Consider the following 23565-nt stretch of genomic DNA (forward strand, 5'->3'; position numbering starts at 1 on the left):
AACCCCAAACCTAAAATTTGGTATGTTTTACAGTGCATAATAAATCTTTTTGAGATTGGACTAGTAGGTTAATTTTAATCAAAAATAGCTCATTAATCAAAATGTCTTTATCAGCAAACATCAGTTTTCCTTCCACATCTGAAATGGTGATTTTTACAGACATTGTGCAGCAGAGCACTGAGGCCTGTTTAGCCACTAAAACTGATAGGGTTGTGTCACGGTCAAATGACTACCAAAAGTTTATTGACCTTATGACATTTTGTGAGACGCTTAACCGTTTAGCATCAGTAGCATCAATTTGTGCTCATTCACATCATGAGGGCCCTCAAGCCTTCAGCTACAAGTGGCATCCCTCAGGCTCTTTGATCAGCTGAGCAAAACAGCACATGATTAAAATATGCAGATCGTTTTTCTTTCTTTCTTTTTTCTTGTAAAAGATGCGTCCCCTTGCTGAAAGCTGTGCACTCTAAAGGCCATGTCCCAAACACTGGGCCGTCGAAAAAAATCATTTATGGTTGGCTATCCAGCTGTACTGTCATGCCTAAAAGGAAATGAAGAGGTTGGGAGGAGGAATAAGGGGAGTGTTTGGGGGTTCCGGAGGGGGTGTTTCAAGGGGGCTACGGGGGGTGCGGGGGGTCCTTCCCTTTTGATCTTTTTAGGGCAGCAAAGAGGGAGGGGGGCTGTGCTTGAGCTGGCAAACACATTTAGCTGATAATTGTTCAGATCAGACTGACAATCAGTCTTGGAAATGCATGGACAAACAAAAGTTTCTAGCCCCAATTGGAGAAGTCAACAGGTCTTGGCTAAGACCCGTACATAAACAATGAAACTGTCGATCTGGAGCTTCAGTTTGATCAGTTGTTTGCGTTTCAATTATTCAGTTTGGTCTAACTGGTGGGTTTTGTTAACACTACTGAATGGGGCCTTGTATATAAGGGGTCATTTTTGATAGAGAATCCATCCATCTTGCTGCTTCTGTCTTCAGTACTTCTGATTTTTCACAGACAATAGTTAATCAGACATTAACGCATGTAATACTTATCTGATACAAAATTTCATTACATTTCAGATATAAAACTGTATAAAATTTCTCTGTGACCCTGGAATGACCTAATAATAAATACAAAGTGTCATTTTGAAAATCCACTGTTAAAGTATTTGAAAATCTGATTTATTCTCTTCATTTTCCAGTTTAAATGTTGGTTGAAATTTGTTTAATCATTGCGGAGTAAACAGTATTATAATTTAATTGCACTGTCTTAGAAATATATGTGTGATTTTGATCTTGATCATAAACCTCAAAGACTATCCTTCATGAACAATATATCTGCATAATTTCTGGCAACTGTTGCTTCTAAACACTAGGGCTAGGTATCTGATTTATTATTTAAGGTTGATTACTTCAGTAATGAACAGCATAGCCCACAAAGCAGCCTCATGTGCTTCTCCCCAGAAATCTAGCTACAACAGCTGTGATTAGTCTGCTGAGTAGTAATATTACAAATAATACCCTAGTTATACTTTCAAAACCTTTTCTAGACTGCTTCCCTTTATCTTATATTTTCAGTCAAAAACCGTTTTTGTAATTCATGTGCAATTGTAAAATCCCCTCAGGTTGCTAAGCCATGAAATTCTAAAGAAAGACGTAGAAGAAATAACTTTAATGTTTTTGTTTTTGAACAAAGGTATCGGAGGCTATTGTACTGAAACTCAACTATTGTGACAAAAAATGAATAAAAAATACATTTAAGGCTAATTCATGTTTTTTGTGTCTGTGTCCGCATGCCAGTAAGCAGTCCTGGGATGTGGGCACTGTGGGACACATGCTCCGTGGTAGCTGTCCCCATATTGGACATGAGGAAACAGCAGCTGCTTACAGATTAGGCTGTAGCACCGTTTCAGTGATTATTCCTGAGGTGTGCAGGACACAGTGTGTGAACATGGCATAGGATTTCTGGAGAAATGAGGACTGCATACTGTGTTTGAGCTCCGTCGATGAAAGCATATACAAACAAACCTCCTCTGAAGTCCAGCAGCAACTACTTTCTCTTTTTTTAATGATGAATTATAAAAGTGATGATGACCAAGAATCTCATTGTACAGTCTCCATTCATACCGGCTGTTTGTTTTAAGCACCATTTGTTTTTCTGGAACATTTGCAGCTGGATGCTTGTAGTGTGGACAGTCCGTGTGGAGGGAAAACACAACCTGGAGCCACATCAGTCCATCCGTTGACCTGCGCACATGGATGCGGAAACCATGAATTGCAAATGCACTGAAATGTAATTCATACGTGCACCAACTAATGTATGTTTGATTGACAATAAAATGGCTATTCTAGTCTATTCAATTCAATTCTATTCTATTCTATTCTATTCTATTCTATTTGGCTTTTTGGCTGCTAATGGGAACACTGCACATCCACTGTACTGCACGAGAAACCTCTGAATACATCTGAGAGTACACGTGACTTTTTTTTTGTTAAGATCAAGCAATTTACATGCAAAGTAAATATTGCGAGAAATGAACACATAGAGAAATCTTTAATTCTGACACACAAAATGTATACAATAAGCAGTAAAACAGTAAATGCCAGAATGCAAAGTGCATCCAATGCATATAAAAACCCAAACTGTGGTAGGCATACTACTAAGCTCATAAAAATCTAATATTTAACTTAGAGGCATTTCTTTGGATTCATTTGGATTAAACTACTCACTGTGATTTTTAATTTAGATTTTTTTTCACAAATTCAGATAAAAGCTTACTCAATTTTCAAAACATATTCATGTCACAAAATTTAAGAAATTAGATTGATATACACCAAAATTTTACTTTTAAAAATCTGGGATCAGCAAAGAATCTCCTCTGCCCTTAGGCTTTGTTCTGTCTGTTGTACAATTCATAAAAGAGAAATTATGCTGAATTGTATTTTAATTTGAAGAATAAGTATTTGTTAGTAATCATATACAACAACTACATGTTCAGTTTCTGTTAATATTGGAATCATTACAGCCTGTTTTTGACAGTGACAACTTCTGTGAAGGTTTGTGGCATTCAAGGCTGCTTAGGAAGATAGTGTTGTGGCTCTCTGGTTACCTCTACTACTCTACGGTCTCCACAGGGGAGGTCAAGGCAGGGGTTAAATTGCTCCCTACGCAAAGGAAAAAGGTAGCTTTGTTTGTTTATCTGGGGTTAAGGATGATGCTTAAGAAAGGATGAAAGCCATCTTACCCCCGTTTTTTTGCACTGGATTGCTCCACATTTGCATGGCAGCATTATAGAAGGTGTGATTTTTCCCACAATCCAGTCCTTCTCTGAGGTCCACTCTAACATTACACACACTAGAGGCAGTAGTAGAGGCTTTAATGGTTGTGACAGAGAAGGGACCTAATTCAATCAGTTTTATTATAGTCTACTTGTCTTCCAGGAAGTCTGAAATTGTTGAATTTCCAAAACAACATCATAAACCCATTGATTGCCCTGCAAAACCACATTCACTCTTTAAAGCCATCAAATTGTATTTTATCAGTAATTTTCTTTTGCTGTAAGGTTACATAATTGTCACAAAGCACCAGCTTCAATTGATGATTCTGGTATAATTGAGTTCTGTGGGAAATCCATCCATCCATCCATCCATCCATCCATCCATCCATTTTCTCTTTCTCACGGCACTAGTCTATCACGGGGCCACACAGAGAGACAGAAAACCAAACACACTCACATTCACACCTATGAACAATTTAGAATCGCCAATTAACCTCAGCATGTGTTTGAAAAGGGAGAGCATACAAATTCCACACAGAAAGACCCAGGCCAAGATTCAAACCCAGGACCTTTTAGCTGTGAGGCAACAGTGCTAGCTCTTTGGAAAATACTCAAAAATAAATCCATCCATCCAATACCTATACACCGCTTAATCCTCATTAGGGTCGTGGGGGGCTGGAGTCTATCCCAGACTGACTTAGGCTGAAGGCAGGGGACACTCTAGACAGGTCACCAGTCTATCACAGGGCTAGACATACAGACAAACAAGCACTCTCACATTCACACCTACGGACAATTTAGAATCACCAATTAATGTGAGCATGTTTTTGGACTGTGAGAGGAAGAAGCCCATGCATGCACAGGGAGAACATGCAAACTGCAAAGAGATGCAAAGACAGTGTAAGAAAGAAGAGTGAATGACACAAATGTCCTCTTTTGTTGCCAGTTCCAGTCAGCAGTGATGCAACTATTCGCTCTCCTGCTGGCAAGCAAACACACACACAGAAAGACTAAACAACTTATATGTCACACCAGGACTTAGCAGAAGTCCTCAACAGGACTAGTGTTTCTTTGACTGGCTGTTGTTTATTTTAAGCTAAAGTATATTAAAACAGTTTGATCAATCACACAAAATGAGCAATAAACCATCATGTCAAAGTCTGATAATATCATACCCATACACTGTCAAATCAATGTAGTCATCTAACTTTCTTTCACACATATATCTGCCAAATCATACACTACTGCATGCTGGGATTGTCCAATCAGATTACATGATAACAGCAGACATGCTGAGAGTTACAGAACATAAACGAGACCAAAGCCTTAAAAACAAACACATTGTCATCCCCACTTTGACACTGACATACTACTATCTGCTAAAAAGGTGGAGATGGTGGTGGTAGTAGGTGGGTGGGGGTTGGCAGGGACTTCAAATGACCTTGTTATTCCTGTTGGGATCAGATTAAGAATACCCGCTCCATTGGCTTTCCCTGGTCAGGTTTCATGTGGGGAGAAACCAAAGGGTACAGTGTTTCCTTTCTGTTCAGCTAAGGCAGGTGCTGGTGAGGAAAGGTTCATACCAACACTACAGAAAAAAATATGTATGTATGTGTGTATATGTGTATGTGTGTGTGTGTGTGTGTTTGTTTGTTTGTTTGTTTGTTTGTTTGTTTGTTTGTTTGTTTGGTTAGTATACATTTTCCAAGAAACCACCATAAGAAAATACAGCTTTAAAAAGGAACATTAACAATGGTCCAATTAAAAGTGCAAAGTTTTGCTTGAGATATGAAGTCTGACTTTAGTGGCATCTATTCCACCTTGAGGCTAATTACAACAAATTTCCATTTTCATTTGGCCCACTGTCAGTTTTGCTGGCTACTGAGCTTCTGCTTCAATAAACATTTGTGGACAAGTTCACTGCAGACTTTCTCATAGTTTTTTGTGTTCTCACAGACATAAGTAAATATATAAATGCCACTGTTTTAAAACACAGACATTTGTTCAACTGTAGAGCAAATGTACAGAAAGTATCAATTAAGACCAAGTTTTTAATGTAAACTACACACTGTGTACCCCAGATATTTCACTCTGCAACTATACTGAACATAAATGTAAATGCAGCATGCAGACGGCCTTCTTTTCTGACATAGAGAAAATCTAATTTCTATTGTTCTGTTTAGAAAAAGGTTCAGTTTAGTCAATTGTGCACAAAAATTATTTGAGCTGCAGGTGTGACTTTAATGGACAATGATCAAATAGTATGACCAGTAGACAGACACTGGTTTGACCAGTGATCATAAAAGGCCACCTCAAGATGTATCTTTATTAAAGTGACACAATCCTTCAGATGACAAAAGAAAGATGAGAATGGGCTGTTGATATGCTGAATGCTCGAATGTTCACTAGAGTCATACCCAGATACATGGACATCCACCTCCACCATTTGTCATCTGATAAATTGTTTCAACCTCCATGGTACTGGTACCGCAGACAACCTGGCAAAAGATGCTCTGGGTTGATATCTTTATGAATGTGACATTACATGATGCTGCTTCCCAAAATGTCTGCTAACTTTGCCATGGCCTTCAGGAGGAGTGGGACAACATACCACAAGCAACATCAACAACCTCATTATTTCCCTGCCAGATGTGTAACTAGTTACTTACTTGTAATTTCTGGTGTATGATCTCACTCAGCATCTGCCATTCATAATTTCTAATATTGTCACACTTGGTTGTTTCATGACAGCCATTGGTGTGAAGATGCTGTGTGTCTGAACAGCAAACACTTCTGTTAAAAAGAATGAACAGAGTTTTAGAAAATAATACATGCTGCGTATGTATGTTTGTTCAGTGTAGTTTGTCTTCCCTATTAAAGGAAGCATAATACTTATCTTGCTTTAATTCTCTGATGGATAGATTAAATGGATTACATTTTATACATTTTTGTCACACATCGCTCCTGTAAGCACTACAAATTACCTTTACTAAACAAATAAAAATCCATAATCTGCATGGAAACTGCCACACCAAAAGACAGAAGCTATGCCTTAACCTGGTGAAGACAGACGGAAGGTTGTGCAAGGGAAAAAGCAGATGAACAAGTGTTGAACATCAACTCATTACTGTGTTTACAGAGCACTTGGCTGTCACATTCAGACTCACTACAGCTGGGCAACAAAAGTCATTTGGGTAAGGTTTGGGGGAAAATTGTGTTTTTGGTTTAATGTCAATAAACACTGGGTGTCTGGTCACCATGGGCTTTCCTGTATTAGATAGTGTCTAAAGAAAACCATAAATAAGCTTAAAAATGATGTAGTTATTATACGTGGATATTATGCTGCAGTATATTTTGTCAGAAAATATGTTTTTATGTAAGAATTTTACTGATATTTGGTATCAACATTGTTAGGATGACCGTTTTGTGGTTGGATAAAGCAGGAGGCTTGAGGTGAGATAAGGAGCAAAACAACCTGGCATTTATTCACCAACATTCACAATGAAAGCACACAAAACCGCAAAGGCAGTTAACTGGTGTGTTGTGTCCAGAGGTGGGTAGAGTATCCAAAATTTGTACTCAAGTAAGAGTAACGTTATTTCAAAATAATATCACTCAAGTAGAAGTAAAAAGTAGCCATCCAAAAAATTACTCAAGTAAAAGTAAAAAAGTATTTGGTGAAAAGACTACTCAAGTACTGAGTAACTGTTTGTTTGTACTGTCTGATTTATTTATGTTTTTTTTGTTTTTTTTTTAAGAAATGATGTGATCAGACAGACAAAAATGAAAAATAATGTGCAAATTCTGGTATTTCCAAATAATAAAATAAAAAATAGCCAACATAAATAACATCTTTACAAAATGACAAGTTAAGGCACAAGAAACACAAATTTCCAAATGTCAATGTTTCACAACATAAAGCTTTTGAAAGAAATACCTGAAGTAAGGTAACGTTTGTATGCTTGTACAGTGCAAACTACTTCCAGTGGCAAAATATACTGTATTTCACTTCCCTCCAAATGGCACAGGCTCAGTAGATAGACAACTTGGGCTGGACCCCAATTTCCGAATATTCAGTGGTTGTGCCCCCACCCCCCCGCTGTATCACGTGGACCTACCAGCCTGACGTCACACTTCACTTCGCACATGTTAGCAGCCGTCTTTGGCTTTTGTCTTCTAACAAAAGTCGAAGACAGCGATATCCATGCTAATGCTATGCTTTTTTTTTTTTTTTAGCTAATGCTATGCTAATGTTGTTGGACTCCGAAGCAACATCAAATTTCTCGAAAATGCCCGTTCTTTTCATTCCTTGTCTTCTATGTGTGAAGAGTTTGTGCCGCTATGCCGCCTACAGTTCGTATGTGGTCATGTGACTGCAGGGCGATGTCTGGTGAAACGGAGTCACATGATTATTATTGCTTCGTCTGATTGGTGAAACACAGTCATGTGCTAGATCCACTGGGGGCATCTCTCCGGCAAAATAAAGCATATCTAATGTGGTAAATAAAAAAGTAAGGAGTCGATTGTAGCCCAGTGTAACGGAGTAAGAGTAGCGTTTCTTCTTCACAGATGTACTCAAGTAAAAGTAAAAAGTATGGCAGAGTAAAACTACTCTCAGAAGAACATTTTGTTTTGACAAGTTACTCAAGTAAATGTAACTCACTACCCACCTCTGGTTGTGTCACCTCTTTCCTCTGTCCTCACTCTCACTTAACTGCCAGCCTTTTTTTTTTTAAAGTTATTTTCGGCCTTTTACGACTTTATTTGATAGGTGTAGTGGAGACGGACAGGAAAAGAGGAAGAAGACATGCAGCAGAGGGCCGCAAGCAGGAATCGAACCCAGAACGCTGCATCTGGGACCAGCCCCTGTACATGGGTCACCCGCTTAACCCATTGAGCTATAGGGGCACCTCCTGCCAGCCCTTTATAGGCCAGCCCCAAATCAGCCCCTCAGGCCTACCCACATAAGGGTTAACCAAAAATAATAAAACACAAGAAATTTGCAAAAATACAATATATCTTTAATTTTAACTATAATAACAAACATTACAACTGAGTAACTATTTCTTAAAAACAATTACCGACATCCTCATCAAGCAATGTATTTATTACCTGAAGAGATTACTACTCACCCTCTCCTCACCTGTACTTGGTTCCTTCCGGAACCTTTATGAACATGTGCCAGTCCATGGGGACTCTTTTGGCTTGAACACCTAAGATGATGAAAGAGATGTGAGTCATCTCAAACTTTTAAATTTATATATTCTTAAAACAATGCCACATACCCACTTCTACAGTCATTCAGTTATAAATTAAGTCCAGTCACTTAGTCATGGTACCAGAACTGCTATTTTCAGTCTTGTAGGCCTCACCAGGGTTTTCACCCAGTGCTGTGAGGAGAAGCCACCAAACAGCACATGGCAGCACATGCCAGCCCCAAAACCACACTCATTAAACCTATCCAACAGTCATTGTCTTGAGCGTTGTATCTTTGTCCCAGAATGTGAACTCCATATAGGTAATGAAGCTGACCTTTGGCTAACATGTCCTCATGCATAGAAAATGTATTGAATCAATTGATTTAAGAAGTAAATTATCTTTTCTTCAAAACATATCTGCAGCTGAAATTTTGTTAATTTATAGGAGACATGGTTTGTCACTGACTGCCAATGCCCTAGATCAGCTAGGACAGGCTCCAGCCCTCCTGCAAGCCTACAGAGGATACAGTGGTGTATGGATGGGTGGATGGATGTTGCATCAGGCTTCAGTCTGATTGGAGGAAGGGCTTTGGCCCACTAGCTGGTTGCTGGTATGTTCATGTTTGGTTTGTATTTCTGTTGGCTGTCTCGACTTCCTTACTCTCTACACTTAAATGCACTGAGGTACAGTGTACACATACCCATTGGAAGTCCAAGTAAAATCTGCACGCAAAGCAAGGAAACAGCTAAAACCAATACTCTGCACCTACCGTTGAATCTGTTTCTCCACTCACAGTTTGTGGCCACCTTGTGGATTAATGATGCATTATAACACTTACTCTTCCATCCTATTAGAGATCCTTGAAAGACCTTTTATTTTTTCCATAAACTGCTCGTGCTGCTGTCGACTGTCACTTCTGCAGGAATGACAAAAAGTCAGTAATGGATAGCTGATCAGACACAGTTCTTTAAAAATAAGCAGACAAAAAGAAAAAGTTTAACAAACAACTGGAGCACAGCGGCGATTATTTAGTGGCTGAGGGGAGCATAGCCAGCATAATTATTAGCTTAGTATTCACCTGTACACAAATGTCTTGAGACCTTTAGGAGGCAAAAATGTTCAAGATGGTATTTTGAAACAAACTGTTGATGGCACAGCATTTTTCATGTTGTCTACATTTGGGTATAAACCACATGTAACACATCTTTTTGGTATTTCGGGAGGGCATCTAGAAACTGGCAAATGCTAAACGGTCTCACAATATCTATTCATTTAAACAGAATTACTGACTAATGATGTTGTACTTTGATTTTACAATTGTCTTGACTGCATAATAAAATAATTTTAGTTAGTATCTAATACACCCCTTGTAGTTTGTCTTTACCCATCCCATGCCATAATTTATTGACGGCAATAGTTCAACATTTTGGAAATCACATTTTTGTTTCTTATAAAGAATAAGATAAGAAAGAAAGTCGATCTCATGTCTGTATGTTGTCTGCATATTGTTGAAAAATGCACCTACCTCACTTAATTAATATGTAGTATCTTGTTTAATTAATCTGTACATACACAGAGATGTAAAATTCACAATATGTGGTTATAAGGGGAGATACTGGCTGGAACTGTTTTATTTGTCTAACAACAGCAGAGTGCAAGGACCATCTTGTCACTGACATCACACCGACTTTTCAGACTTGGTCCTAAACAGAAACCAAACATCTGGCAACCAGTGCTGCTGGTGACATTAAATTGATGTCTGGATAGTTGTTGGTCATCAAGCAATGGTCAAAAAATCCTTAAGGTGTAAAATAACTACAATAAAATGCGCTTTCCATTGTCATTGGTAATTTCCTAACTCAAGTCACTGCTTCAGAAATTTTTAATTAAAATGAATATACTGAAAAACATCAGCAACTAGACCAGCAAATACAGAGGTCTGAGGACATCTTACGGGTTTGACACAGCTGCTGTGAGACTAACACTAAGCTCATATGTATGTATACACAGCTAAGTACATAAGTATAGAGAATAGGGCGAGTTAGCAAGCTTTTATGTGACTTTTCAGTGTTTCACAGATGGGTCCCAAGCAAGTATGTACCAAACAAGAGTTTAATATCAGTATTCTAATGTACATTTATTATACATTTTAAATAAATATTCCATCCTTAAAATTATTTTACACATCATCAAATAAAAAATATATTTATATATGTATAAAAACAGACATTCAGAGGGTACCAGGAACACAAAGGGTGAGGGTCAGTGGGTGTGTCAAGGGATTCCTTACACATCAATGCATTTTCTATACATCAGTCAGTCAGAACAGGAAAACTGTGATTCTCAAATATAGCTGCCACATTGTTCCATCAGATGCTGTTTATGCTCTGTTTGTTTGAACTGTGTGAGAAAGATGCTGGATGATTCCAATCTGGATGCAGTGTCTAGCAAATTGCTTAAACATTGCAGTGTGTTAACACCACGTGGTCCTGCACTCTACAACGCAGTGTGTGACAATTTGTGGCTCTGAATGTAGCATTCCTTGGCAGTGCGGTCAATCAGGGCCCTTCAAGTCTCCTTGAGCAGCAGGCAAGAGTCCAAAAAATGACTCTACTGGTTAAAATGACATACATTAAACAACACAACACACTCTACTAAGATGTCCAGGTAAGTCAGACAATGAGTCAGGTGCATCTAATATTTTTTCTTTTTAGTTTTTTTATACAAGTCACAACTAAAAGTCTAGAGTACAAAAATAGATTTCTCACGTTTTGTTTTTGCAATCTATGTACAGTTTTTTTTAACTTCAAGAAAAATAGAGAACAAACTACTTATTAAGATACAACAATGCTCAGCATAAAAAAGTCTCTGTGTTGGCTGCTGGTGATTCAGCCGATCTCTCAGTTCCTCCTCTTTCTCTCTCTGTCTTTTCTATTTTCCTGCTGCTCCTCAGCGCTGTAAGGAGTATCGAGTACGTTTAGTCCTTTGACTGAAAGGGTATTGGATGAAGTCAAAAGGTCGGTGGTGGCTTGTGTGGGTAATCTGCTGCCCCTTAGGTAGCCTCTTCATGAAATGAACTTCACGCTGGTGCTGGCGTGTCCGTGAACCTTTCCGGGGTCGCCCACGGCGGGTGAAAGCCATGTACCAGCCTTCGTAACGGGCGTTCCTCAATGCCGTGTAGTTGTTCTCCAGAACAATTTCAGTGAAGATACAGTCCCGACCTTGTCCATTTTTCTGCAGAAAGACACACACATGAAAACAGTCAGTAGAAAATGTTGAGAGAAGTCTCCTTGCAGATGGGAAATATCAGATGTATAAAGACTTCCCTGTGCAGCCTGTCACACACACACGCACACGCACACGCACGCACGCACGCACGCACACACACACACACACACACACACACACAGCCCTCCCCACACACCTACAGCATATGCTCCAGTCATTACAGATCAGAGAAAGGGCATGACAGTAAGCAATGAGTCTTCTCCTTCTCTAGTAAACTTTCTACAGCCTCTTGCCATTTAACCTTGAACAGCTCTTATGTGTTGTTCTCCTTTCATGTTAGATCTCCTGCTGTGTTTACAGTTAACTTTACCCAATGTGTCTGCTTAAATAGATTAACAATCATTCATCCAGTGTTGTCTGCCATTTTTAGTTTAACTACCTTTGGATGAGGTTGTCGGTAACATTGCAGATAGGAAGTGACACGGTGAGAAAACAACCATTCTACAATTTCTAAAACGTACAGTAAGGTCATCTGAAGCAGCAATAACTGAGCACACAGTGCTGGCCTACTGTAACTAGCTCCCACGTTTTTGGACAAAAGAGCGTGTTAAAAATAGTCATGATGCACACATGCATCCAAAAGAAGGTCTGTTCATTCTTTTTCTTTTCAAAACACGCACACACACACACACACACACACACACACACACACACACACACACACACACACACACACACACACACACACACACACACACACACACACACACACACACACACACACACACACACACTGGGGCCGAGGTAGGCTGTGACTGGACCAGTAGCTTGAGGCAGATGGTCTTCTAAGCAGGGGACTGGGTGGTGGAGGTGTGTGTGTGTGTGTGTGTGTGTGTGTGTGTGTGTGTGTGTGTGTGTGTGTGTGTGTGTGTGGTGGTGGGGTGCTCTGTTCACATCACAGTGAGAGTGGGGCACTGACATAGCCTCAGCCTCTAACACATTTCAGACACATAATTGCACCCTAACCTGAAGCCTCATATAGTGTCACTTAAAAACTGTAGCTCACGTTTGCTCATGTACCTAATATTAGCTTCTAAACACCGTAGGAAATAAACATCATACACAATGTAGCTCATCGCATGTCACAAGTTTGTCTCCTAATGCTTTCTGACTTCCCTACTCCCTACCTTCAAGGATATTGGTTCTTACTGAAAATAGAAACAACTTGCAAGGATTTTTTCTTTTTTTGAAGAAGAAGAAAAATGTTGTTTAAACAGGAGGAAGAAGAGCAAGAGCATTTATTGTGGAATACTTTTCATCCATGGACTAATAAACAATTGGTAAAAAGAATCAGCTAAATCAGAGTTTGGCTACACTTGCTAGTAGGATCAATACATCGTTGCTTTTGGTTTTTGAAGGGGATTTCCTGACACTAAAATATACAGAATATTATAAACTTTATCTTTTATAAAGTATCAAACATACAAAAGTCCAGTATAGATGGTTGTTATTTATACTTTTAGTGGTGAAAAATCATGCTTTGTTTGCACTGATATCTGTACACAGCCTCTTATCATCTACCTATTTTGAGTCACATGGCCACAAGGAGAGAAGACCACCTACAATGTCTGATCTTTTCATGTCATATAAAATATAGTTTAAGATCTTTAGATTAACAACTCACCAAAGATTGATGGATAATTTTGATTTCTTTTGTTTGAACAATTTAACTTTGGCCTCTGAACAATTTGCCCTGAAGCTTTTCTTTACTCCCCGTAAGTCAATGAGACAAACACTACATCCTCCTCTAAGTCCTTGAGCTGTGCTGCTACAACCGTTGACATTTTGACCTTAGCTACAACAAGGTAGTCAGCCTTTTGACTCTGCTTCAGCCGGTTAAGATCAGCTTTTGTCCTAACCTTGCCGATGAGTTTCCCCCTCTTGTTCATGCAGATGTAGAAGCCTGTCTCAGCTCCTTTGATGCGCACTCGGCTCCCAAATGTGTCAGTTTCCACAATGAGTTTAGCTAAGAAAAAATCAAACAAAAGGAATTCTGTTAGGATCTACAACACAGCAGATTTCCATGATTTTAGTGAAACATCTTTTTCTTTGCCTGTCTGAAAAATTCTTTCAAACTTTATGAATGACTTAACAGTCCACATATGTGTATGGACCAAAAAGCATAAACAATACACGCTGATATGCTTAAGTGTGTTTCCAAGCATGCACACTCACGGACACACACACACACACACACACACACACACACACACACACACACACACACACACACACACACAGAAAGAGGGAGAGAGAGAGAAAGAGAGAGAAAGAAAGAGAGAAAGAAAGAGAGAATGAAAGAGAGAGACAGAACCTATGGGACCATTCCCAGGCTGAAATTCTTGTTAAATGATAAAACCACGTGTCTCTTGATTCTTTAAAAGCTAAAGGGGCGATCCTGACAGGCCCATGAAGAATTCCTTTTCAAATAAATCTGCAATGACCTCACGTATAAAACTCCACATTTATCTCTATATCCTGAGAAGTACTGAAAGACATTGGAAATACGGACAATGTCCAGAGCATAAGTTTATGGAACTTGATGCATTTTTTAATGTTGCTTTTCAACAATGACAATAAAACAGTGTCCATGAATTCTGTCATTTTCTAACTTTCTTAATGACCTTAATGTATACAATGCGGTTCAAAAGTTTGGAGTCATCCAGAAGATTTCATGTTTTCCATGAAAACTCACACTTTTATTTATGTGCTAACATAACTGTACAAGGGTTTTCTAATCAGCAATTAGCCTTTCAACACCATTAGCTAACACAATGTAGCATTAGAACACAGGAGTGATGGTTGCTGGAAATGTTCCTCTGTACCTCTATGTAGATATTTCATTAAAAATTAGCCATTTAATAATTTAATGTAAGCTTCATTGAAAAAAATACTTTTCTTTCAAAAATAAAGACATTTCTAAGTGACCTCAAACTTTTGAACGGTAGTGTAGACATTTTTTAAATCTGCATTGTCTCATAAAAGTAGCTACATGGCATTGGCCAAAGGTTACTGGGGTCAAACAAACCTCAACATATTAGAGAGTTACAGTTGTGGTTCGAACCTGCAGTTGCAGCTGAACTGAGTAATGGACAGAGGCTGAGCCAAAGAATAATGTGGGAAACACACACACACAGACATTTTTGCTCACACATTTTTCTCTCATTTTGTAGTAAAATATTTCAGGTGACCTGAATAGCTTGCAGACTCCTTTTGAGGCCACAGATAAATGCACACATCCACATACAACAGCAACTACCGTACATCTGAGACATCTGTACAGACAGCAGCAGTGAGCGCATTATTACCCACTGACTTACTCATCATGAATAGATGTTTTTTTTTTTTATAGAATTCAATACTTAAAATACACCAAAGAGTTGCTGCAAAGCTCAATTAGGCCCATTTGGTTCTGAGGCTGGATGGATTGGGTTTGAAGGTGGGGGCAGGGGATTGGGTGGGCAGGAGAATGCAGAAAATGTTCGAGAGACGGAAGTAGAATGATTTTTAATGGATCCTCCAGAACTGCAAGATCTCTGGAGGATCACCTCTGGCACCATCTACAACCCACAAGACAGTTTCTCTGAGATCTAAACCTCTTCCCTTCCAAAAGCACAGACTGGGATTCACAAATGGTGCAAAGAATGACCACATCCACCAGTTAAATGCTTGGTTATGAGGTAAACCCTTCAGCAAATAAGGGTTCACTTTGGTTTGGAAGTTTAACAGTCATGAAAAACGACAGAAATTTGCAAATGTTTGACTGAGTGGGATTTAATTTAACAAATTGTACATGTGGATTTGCAGGGTTAGACATGCATTCTACCCTGCACGCATTGTACTTGCTGATTTAAACTTTATTGTGAAAAAATAAGAACATCAATCAAATATTATATTTTAAGGTAGGTTCAATGTTGGCCTAATTTGCATATCTCCGATATATTGCATTATTTTAAAGGACGTTAGAATATTAGGTTTGAGCCGTGTTATTAAGATGTTTGACAATTTCATAAACAAAAAAATAATTTAGAATGGAAAGTTCGTCTTCACAGTAAAACTTCTTTAAATAAATGTCTGAATTTGTCTGAATAAAATTTGCAGGTCTAGACCGAAAAGGCCAGGTTTTTCATCTGCAGAGTGAAATGTAAATTTAATTTTAAATCGACCGACTGGAAATGTTAATTTGCTGAACGAAAGAAAGAGAAATGTAAAAAAAAATCTACAAAATAGATTAAAAAAAATAAATCAAACTAAGACATTTTTCCAGAGGCAGATCGGCGGGTTTTAGGCGAAATCTGGGAGTTGTTACTACAGGAGTCGATGTAATTATTGCTGGGCTTCTTACCGTGCACGTCTCCATCCTCGGCCATGGCGTTGATCTTCTGGTTGGGCAGGACCTGAACGTGCTTGCCGCTGGTCCGACTGTACAGCTGGTAGGTCCGGATCAACCTGCGGCTCACTCGGTCCGTCACTTTGCTCTGCTCGCTTACATGCTGCGTGAAATTAGGCGGGGACTGATTGGTTACCTGTCAGAAATTAAGATGGCATCACAATCATCAGAGCGTGTTATTAATTTATTGACTTATTTATTGTAGCTGTAAAATCTAACCTGACAACCCCGCGCAAAGGAGAGGAATAATATTGCTGCAGAAAATGCAGTCAGTTGTGCGCTTCGGTAAAGCGCTTTCTAACTTAGGGAAAATATACTCTAAAGCAAGAACAGCTTGTTGTTGTTTTGTCCTCTTGAGACGAGTGTAACAAGTTCCAGGAGAGCTGCTGCCAAATCAAATTAACAGCTTCCAAAAAGACGCACGGTGTGATTACTGGTTGTGCGTACAGGAGGATGTGCGCCACAGTGCACAGAAAAAAAACGCATGAACGAGACAAATGTTCTGCTTCTTCACGGTGTAAACAATTAAATTTTTTTTTTTTTAAATCTAAATTTGTATTTTTCGTTTACTTCGCTTTCTAGATCCGCCGCGCTCCGCTGTGATGGAATGAAAGGAAAACGTTGGACCTCGGCTATGTTAAACCCCCGACATTTTCACAAGACTCGCAAGCAGTTCTCCTGCCCCGATGATCCGTCTGTGCCCGACCGTCCTGTGCCAGGGCCGGTATGTTCATCAGCAACCTGCCAGCAGGCCGCGCGTCCCGCTGCACGGCGCACGGTAGGAGCCATCCGATACTGTTGTATCACATAACGTTACGATGATCCCTCACCTTTCCTCCCCTCGCTGTTATTGCGCTGTCCGTCGCAAGCTTTCTACTGCCATATGTTTTAAGGCTGTTGAAGCCAATCCTCATTTAAACGGTCAATGTATATAAATATATGTAAATATTAAAATAGATATATTTGAAAAGAAATCAAAGCAGTGACCTACCTGAGCATAGTAGCAAAGTGCAACTAGGTGGAGAAACCTGCAAAGACCAAAAGTAACACGCGTTAATGGATTTCATTCAGAAGCATTAACGGTGAGTAAAAGGTGAAAGGGAAGGAGGAGAGTACTTACAGTCTGGACGGGATGGATCGCATGTTGGATGAAGGTGAAAAGATCTTTCAGTAATTCCTGATCAGGATCCGCGCTCAGACCTGCAAAAAAATTCCCCAGCTGACTTCGGTGGTCTTTAAATCAAGCCGCCAAGTCCAAAGATTTCTCCGGAATCCACAAAAAAGGTCAGAGGTGCTGACAGAGAGGCTCGTACGCGCACAGCCAATACATTCTTCATCAATTCAGGGTCCGCACAGTCAAAGAAAGCCCTGCTCGGCCGAAAATGCGGCTCTTGGTGATAGTTTAGGCTAACATTAAAGTAAAACTATCCGCTTCTGTCAGACAAAATCTAAGTGCACTTGCAGAAACTAACCTGTGTCCAATTTTTACGCGCGTCCTCTCTCCCTCTTTTTTTTTTGAAAGAGACAAACTTGTCAGGTTATTCCTCCTGGGTTGTAATCCTCTGGGTCTGCGGCCTTCAGGTGTGTGTAAACCCTGCCGACCGACCGGCTTCTCGCACAGTGTGTCGATGCTGCGGCTCCGCTCGGCTGTGGACGGACTTCACGCTGGACGCTCTGTCTCTCCTCTCTCCGCTCCCATCCCACACCGCTCCTCTGTCAAACCTCTCGGCCGGCGCTCACACACCCCGTGTTAAAATGGCAGGCTGATCGGCTAAGAACAAGCCCCCTTTTTTACAGAACAAAAGCGGACCCCCAGCCCCAGTCTCGCCTCCCCCCTTGATTAAAAAAAAAAAAAAAGAACACTTTACCTGAGGAGCGATCCACGCACGTTATTGGGAGAAATGGACAAGGAGGAGCCTGTGCGTAAAAACCGCCACAACTCAGTAAGAGGCGACAAAATAAGCAGCTTTCTTTAAGAAGACAGTTTTATCTGCATTCAATGACTGTCCAAAGAAAAGGCAGCAACTTTAAGACCCTGCTGCTCATCTGTCTTCTGGTCTCGTGTCTAATACTCTGCTCTTCCAGCTCTGGGCTCAATGAAGCTGGATCTGCTCAGCTTTGTGTATTGACAAGGAAAAGTGTGAGACATATTAAAAGGATTACAGGCGATTAGCGTTTTAAAAACACCCCTCCTTTCATTTGAGAAAGGAGAGTGGCCTCTTCTTGCTTTAAAGGCTTAACCTAACTGTAGAGACAAACAGGCTTTTAAAGATTTATTCATGGGCTAGTCTGAAGTAAGGGGTTGCATGCAATTCTGGAGAGCAAAGCTGCTGAGGACCGAGCGAAACAGCGATTCATTAAGACGGATCAGACAGAGTTAGGGTATGAGATATTCACACCTCACAGCCTGGTCAGTCACAATAAATAGTCTCATTCTGTTTTTGACACTAAAGATGCGCCTGATTAATTGTCAGCTAGCCGCGGCCTTTAAGCCTAATTACAGAACAACAGTCAAAAGCCACCATCATTAATTAGACTTTATTGATCTGACCATTAATTACATGTTTCTGTATGGGTCACAGCCATGGCCAAGAAACTCAACACAGCCTGATTAGTACACACAATTTCAAGTGACTTTCTGTTGTGTAAAAGAAGTTCCTTCTGCTGTATGATGACTAATTTGACTTGAAAGGCTCCAGAATAATGTGGAAGCAATGTTAATGTTCACTATGATACATTTTGTCAAGTCCTTTTGGAGGCACCATATTCCAACAACTCACAGCCTCCCTACTTCCATAGGGCGGTTTCAATGTAAGCCTGTCATTCAGGCCTGAGCCACCAGTAGGCACTCCAGTGGAGATGATTAGATGTTAGCAAAACTAGTTGCTCAACGTGTCCTTGATGGCATTATTTGACAGTAATAATGACAGTGTGGAGCTTTGAATAGATTACATGCTGGAGTCATTTCACCTGTTATCTGCTCCGCTGACAGGCTTCATGTTGTCAGATGGTTTGTTTTTCTGTTTCCTTCCCTCCCTCCCATTAGCATGCTCTGCTCTGTGGGTGTGCATATGTGTGATGAAGTGTATGAGGATACAAATTAAACATGTAACCTACATGTTATACATGAAATGGGTCATTCAATGTGAGACCATTGTCAGTAAAAGTGCTTGTGCTTTACTAAAAACTGTACTGAAACTTATAAGGGTGTGAGTGTATGATAAGCAGTAGGTAGCTGCCATTCAGTACCTTGGCTTAGTGCCTGGCTGCCCTTCCCTTAACCCCAGGAGCCCTGCATCCATCAGCAGCCCTGCAGGGGGCAAATACCCTTCCCCCTCTGCTTCTACTCTCCTTCTTGCTTCTCTGTTTCTACACTGATGATCACAGATCCACCAGTGGTATAATGAAAGACATATTTTTACGCTGAAAATAAATGAAGTGACAGTATTTATGTAAAAAGCTTCATATTTTTATGTTTATTTGTTGGCACAAATATCAATAACAATATCTTTCTATAACAACTCCCTGTCTCTGTGTGTCCTTTTAGTCTCAATGCTTTGCTCCAATAAATGAAGACAGCAGTGTAAACTTCAGGACCATCTCTTCTTGAAGGCTTTCTAACCTTGCAAAAGTCGAAAGAACAAGACAGTGCCCCATGCCCTGACAACAGAGTATTATTCACCCTGTAGAGCAGAATGAGAATAAATTATTAAGTTCAACTCCATAATGTTAAAGTGCATGATATCTTCTGTCCTTTGGTTCTCCTTTTTGCCAACTTTTCGTCCTTTGACCACTCCTTTTGGTTGTACTTCAGAAATTCTGGCAGTGGAACTTTGTCCTTCTAATCAAACTTATACTATCTGAATTGTGCACTGTTGTGACATTTGATGTCTTTTACTGGATGCCTGCAGCACCCACTGAATATCTTCTGTCATATACACAGATGTGGAAGTCAAGGTCTAGTAGTTGAGATGCAATGGCCAAAGAAACAAATGTACTGTGCATCAACTGGTAAATTGTGTCTTCCCCATAAAAATTCAGTACAACATCCTAGTAATGCTGCTCCATCTCACTCTCCAGTTTCCTTCAGAATAAGTTCATGAGATACTTTACCTCCTTAGGGTAGCGGCTCCCTCTGAGTTGGGGGACCATGGCTTCAAACTTGGAGGTAGTGACTCTCATCCTGGCTTCTTCACACTGCCAGAGGCAGAGTTGCTGCACCGTCTCATTGAAAGGAACCATGTTAGGTGGTTCACCCACTTAAAATACCTCCAGGGCGACTTCCTTTCAAGGTTTTTTCTGACCTGTCCAACTGGGAGGAAAAGGGATTACATATCTCACCTAGCTTGGGAATTAGACTCCCCTGGGGAAGATTGGATAAACATTGCTGGGAAGATGGAAGTCTGGAATAACCTGCTTCACCTGCTGCCTCCACGACCTGACCCTGATAAGCAGAAGAAAACAGATGAATGCACAAACAAAAGGCATGAGTGTTTTGACCTTCATTGTTGAATGCTGCCCACAGACAGGTAAAGTGATTGCATTCCACTGAAAATAATTAGGGCATAATTTGGCTTGGTTAAATAATGTTGAAGTAAGGATAAACTAACAATGCTGTTCTGTAGCATATTTAAAACATATTATTGACAATAAGAAAAAACTCAGAAATGTTAGTTGGCATAAGTCCTTCTGAGTATCTAAACTTGGGCTCAAGCGGGTATGTAAATGGAGAATGCTGCGCAATTATATAGAGCTTTTCTACACACATTTCACACACCACTGGCTGCAGCACTGCTATGCAGTGTGAATGTGAGTGCAAGCTTGGTTGTCTGTCTCTGTGTGGCCCTGCCAGAGACTGGCAACCGGTATGTATGTATGTATGTATATTTATTTATTTTTATACATATATATATATATATATATATATATATATATATATATACATACATACATACATACATACATATATATATATATACATACATACATACATACATACATACATACATACATACATACATAGCGGTTGCCAGTCTCTGGCAGGGCCACACAGAGACAGACAACCAAGCTTGCACTCACATTCACACAATTTGGAATCACCACTTAACCTTCCGCTGTGAAGCAACAGTGCTAACCACTGAGTCCCCTTGACGCTCTTATACAGTGCAATTTTTGCATATTTCACAGATTTAGATGTTCCAGATAATGAAAGTAATATGTATATTCATTTGATACTAGACAGAGATAAACTACAAAACATAAAATGCAGTTTCTAATGATGATTTATTGAAGATTAAGTTAAACCTCTATCACCCCTGTGAAAAAGTAATTGTCCCCCTAAACCTACTAAGTGGTTGGTCCACACTTGGCAGCAACAGCTGCAGTTAGACATTTGACATAACTTGGGATCAATCTTTTACATCACCATGGAGGAATTTTAGCCCACTCTTCTCTGCAGAATAGTTTTAATTCAGCCACATTAGATAGTTTTTGAGCATGAACTGCTCTTTTCAGGTCTTGCTACAGCATCTCAATTGGATTCAAGTTTGGACTTCGACTCAGCTACTCCAAAACCTTAATTTCGTTCTTTTTGAGCCACTCAGAAGTGGACTTGCTTGTGTGCTTAGGGTCATTGTCATATTGCATAAACTATTTGTAACTGAGCTTTAGGTCATGCACTGATGGGTTTATATTCTCCAGGAGGATTTTCTGATAGATAGCAGAATTCATGACTCCATCAATTGTGACAAGTCGTCCAGGTCCTGTGGAAGCAAGGCAGCACCAAACCATCACTCAACCACCACCATGTTTCACTGTTGGTATCATGTTCTTCTTGTGGTATTAGCTTCATGCCAAATGTAACGGGATCTATGTCTTTTAAAAAGTTCCACCTTTGACTCATCAGTCCACAGAATGTAATCCTAAAAGTCTTAGGGCTCAGTCAGATATTTTTTTGCAAATGTCAGATCAACCTTTATGTTCTTTTTGGTCAGTCGTGGTTTGCGCCTTGCAACTGTCCTGTGGATGCCATTTTTGCCCAGTGTCTTCCTTAGTGTGGAATCATGTACACTGACCAGTGAGGCCTGCAGCTCTTCTAATCTTCGTCTGGTTTCTTTTGTGACCTTCTGGATGAGATGTTGATGTGTTCTTGGAGAAATGTTGGTAGGCTGACCACTCCTGGGAAGGTTCACCACTGTTCCATGTTTCTCCATTTGTGGATAGTGTCTCTCATTGTGGTTCTCTGGAGTCCCAAAGCCTCAGAAATGGCTTTGGCACCCTTTTCAGACTGATAAATGTCAATGACTTTGTTTCACATCTGTTCTTGTCAGTCAGTGAATATGAATTCTGTACTGAAATGAAACAAAGAGTTTTGAATCAGCAAAGTGATCTGTGATTTCCACCTGTCAGAGGTTTATTCCAAAACTGCTTTTACACCACTCCTAGTGAGCATTATTACTTGGGACTCACAAATGCTTTAAGCTGTCGTTCAAGCCTTGATTAATATCATCCTCCATGCCATGTTCAGCCAGTTCGCATTCTTCTACTTGGATGATATCTTTATTTTCTTCCTGGGCTCAAGTAGCAGAGTAGAATTTCCACTAATCGCAAGGTTGGCGGTTCGATCCCTGGCTCCTCTGCATGCCGAAGTGTCTTTGTGTAAGACACTGAATTTTGCTATGGGTCTGCTCCCATTCAAAGATAACACCACCATACACACCCCAGTTTTTCTCCCATTTCTAAAGGGATTTCTACCCTCTGCTTGGTGCCACTCTTAGTTTCTGCCCTAGTTCTGCCCTACTCTCAACTGAAACAGAACAACCTGGTGTCTCAGAAAACCTGACTTCCTGAAGGTAACACTCTCATCTAGGTGGTCGCTATACATTCACTTGCTCCTCAATTGGTATGCCGCTGGTGCTTCTCAGGAGTTCAACAAGTCACATGAAAATGGCAGATTGCCGGTAAATCCTCTCAAACGCTACAGTGTCAATTGGAAAATGTGATTGTCCACGTGGAATCCTGTAAGTTGACTCCTTACCCATTGTGTCCCTTTCTTGCCCATAAGATGATAAACCCAAGGACTGTACCCTTTCATATGGCTTGAGTAAAATCTGTCAGGAAGAATTCCCCCTTCAATCCCCTGTTAGATGGTTCTCAGTTGTCTGCTGCCTAGCCATGGGTACCTGTACTGACTGAAAGGGCTATGGTCCTGATGACAGGTCTTAGGTATTGACGTGCAACATCATAGATCCTGACCTCATTCAGGACTTCCATCAATAGTACTGTGACATCCTTGTTTGTTTGTTGATTAAGGTTATGTTCTTCTTGGTTGAAGGTCTTTGTCTTTTTTTTACGCTTTTGTTTTGAATATACACCCCTCTTGTCAGTTACTTTCTGCCTTCCTGTGTGTGTCAAATGATCAC

General features: G+C 40.1%; 1 protein-coding gene across 1 annotated transcript; it reads right to left on the reverse strand.

Moving 5' to 3' along the window:
* Window positions 1–10564: 10564 nt before the first annotated feature.
* fgf8a (fibroblast growth factor 8a) lies at window positions 10565–18139 on the reverse strand. Its single transcript, XM_023276285.3, is given in 6 exon segments — window positions 10565–11501; window positions 11503–11700; window positions 13614–13720; window positions 16100–16280; window positions 17136–17172; window positions 17265–18139. Coding segments are annotated over 6 exon segments (681 nt in total). The 5' UTR covers window positions 17288–18139; the 3' UTR covers window positions 10565–11366.
* Between the last annotated feature and the right edge of the window lie 5426 nt (window positions 18140–23565).

Source organism: Amphiprion ocellaris, chromosome 16, assembly GCF_022539595.1.
Source record: "Amphiprion ocellaris isolate individual 3 ecotype Okinawa chromosome 16, ASM2253959v1, whole genome shotgun sequence".
Lineage (NCBI taxonomy): Eukaryota > Metazoa > Chordata > Actinopteri > Pomacentridae > Amphiprion > Amphiprion ocellaris.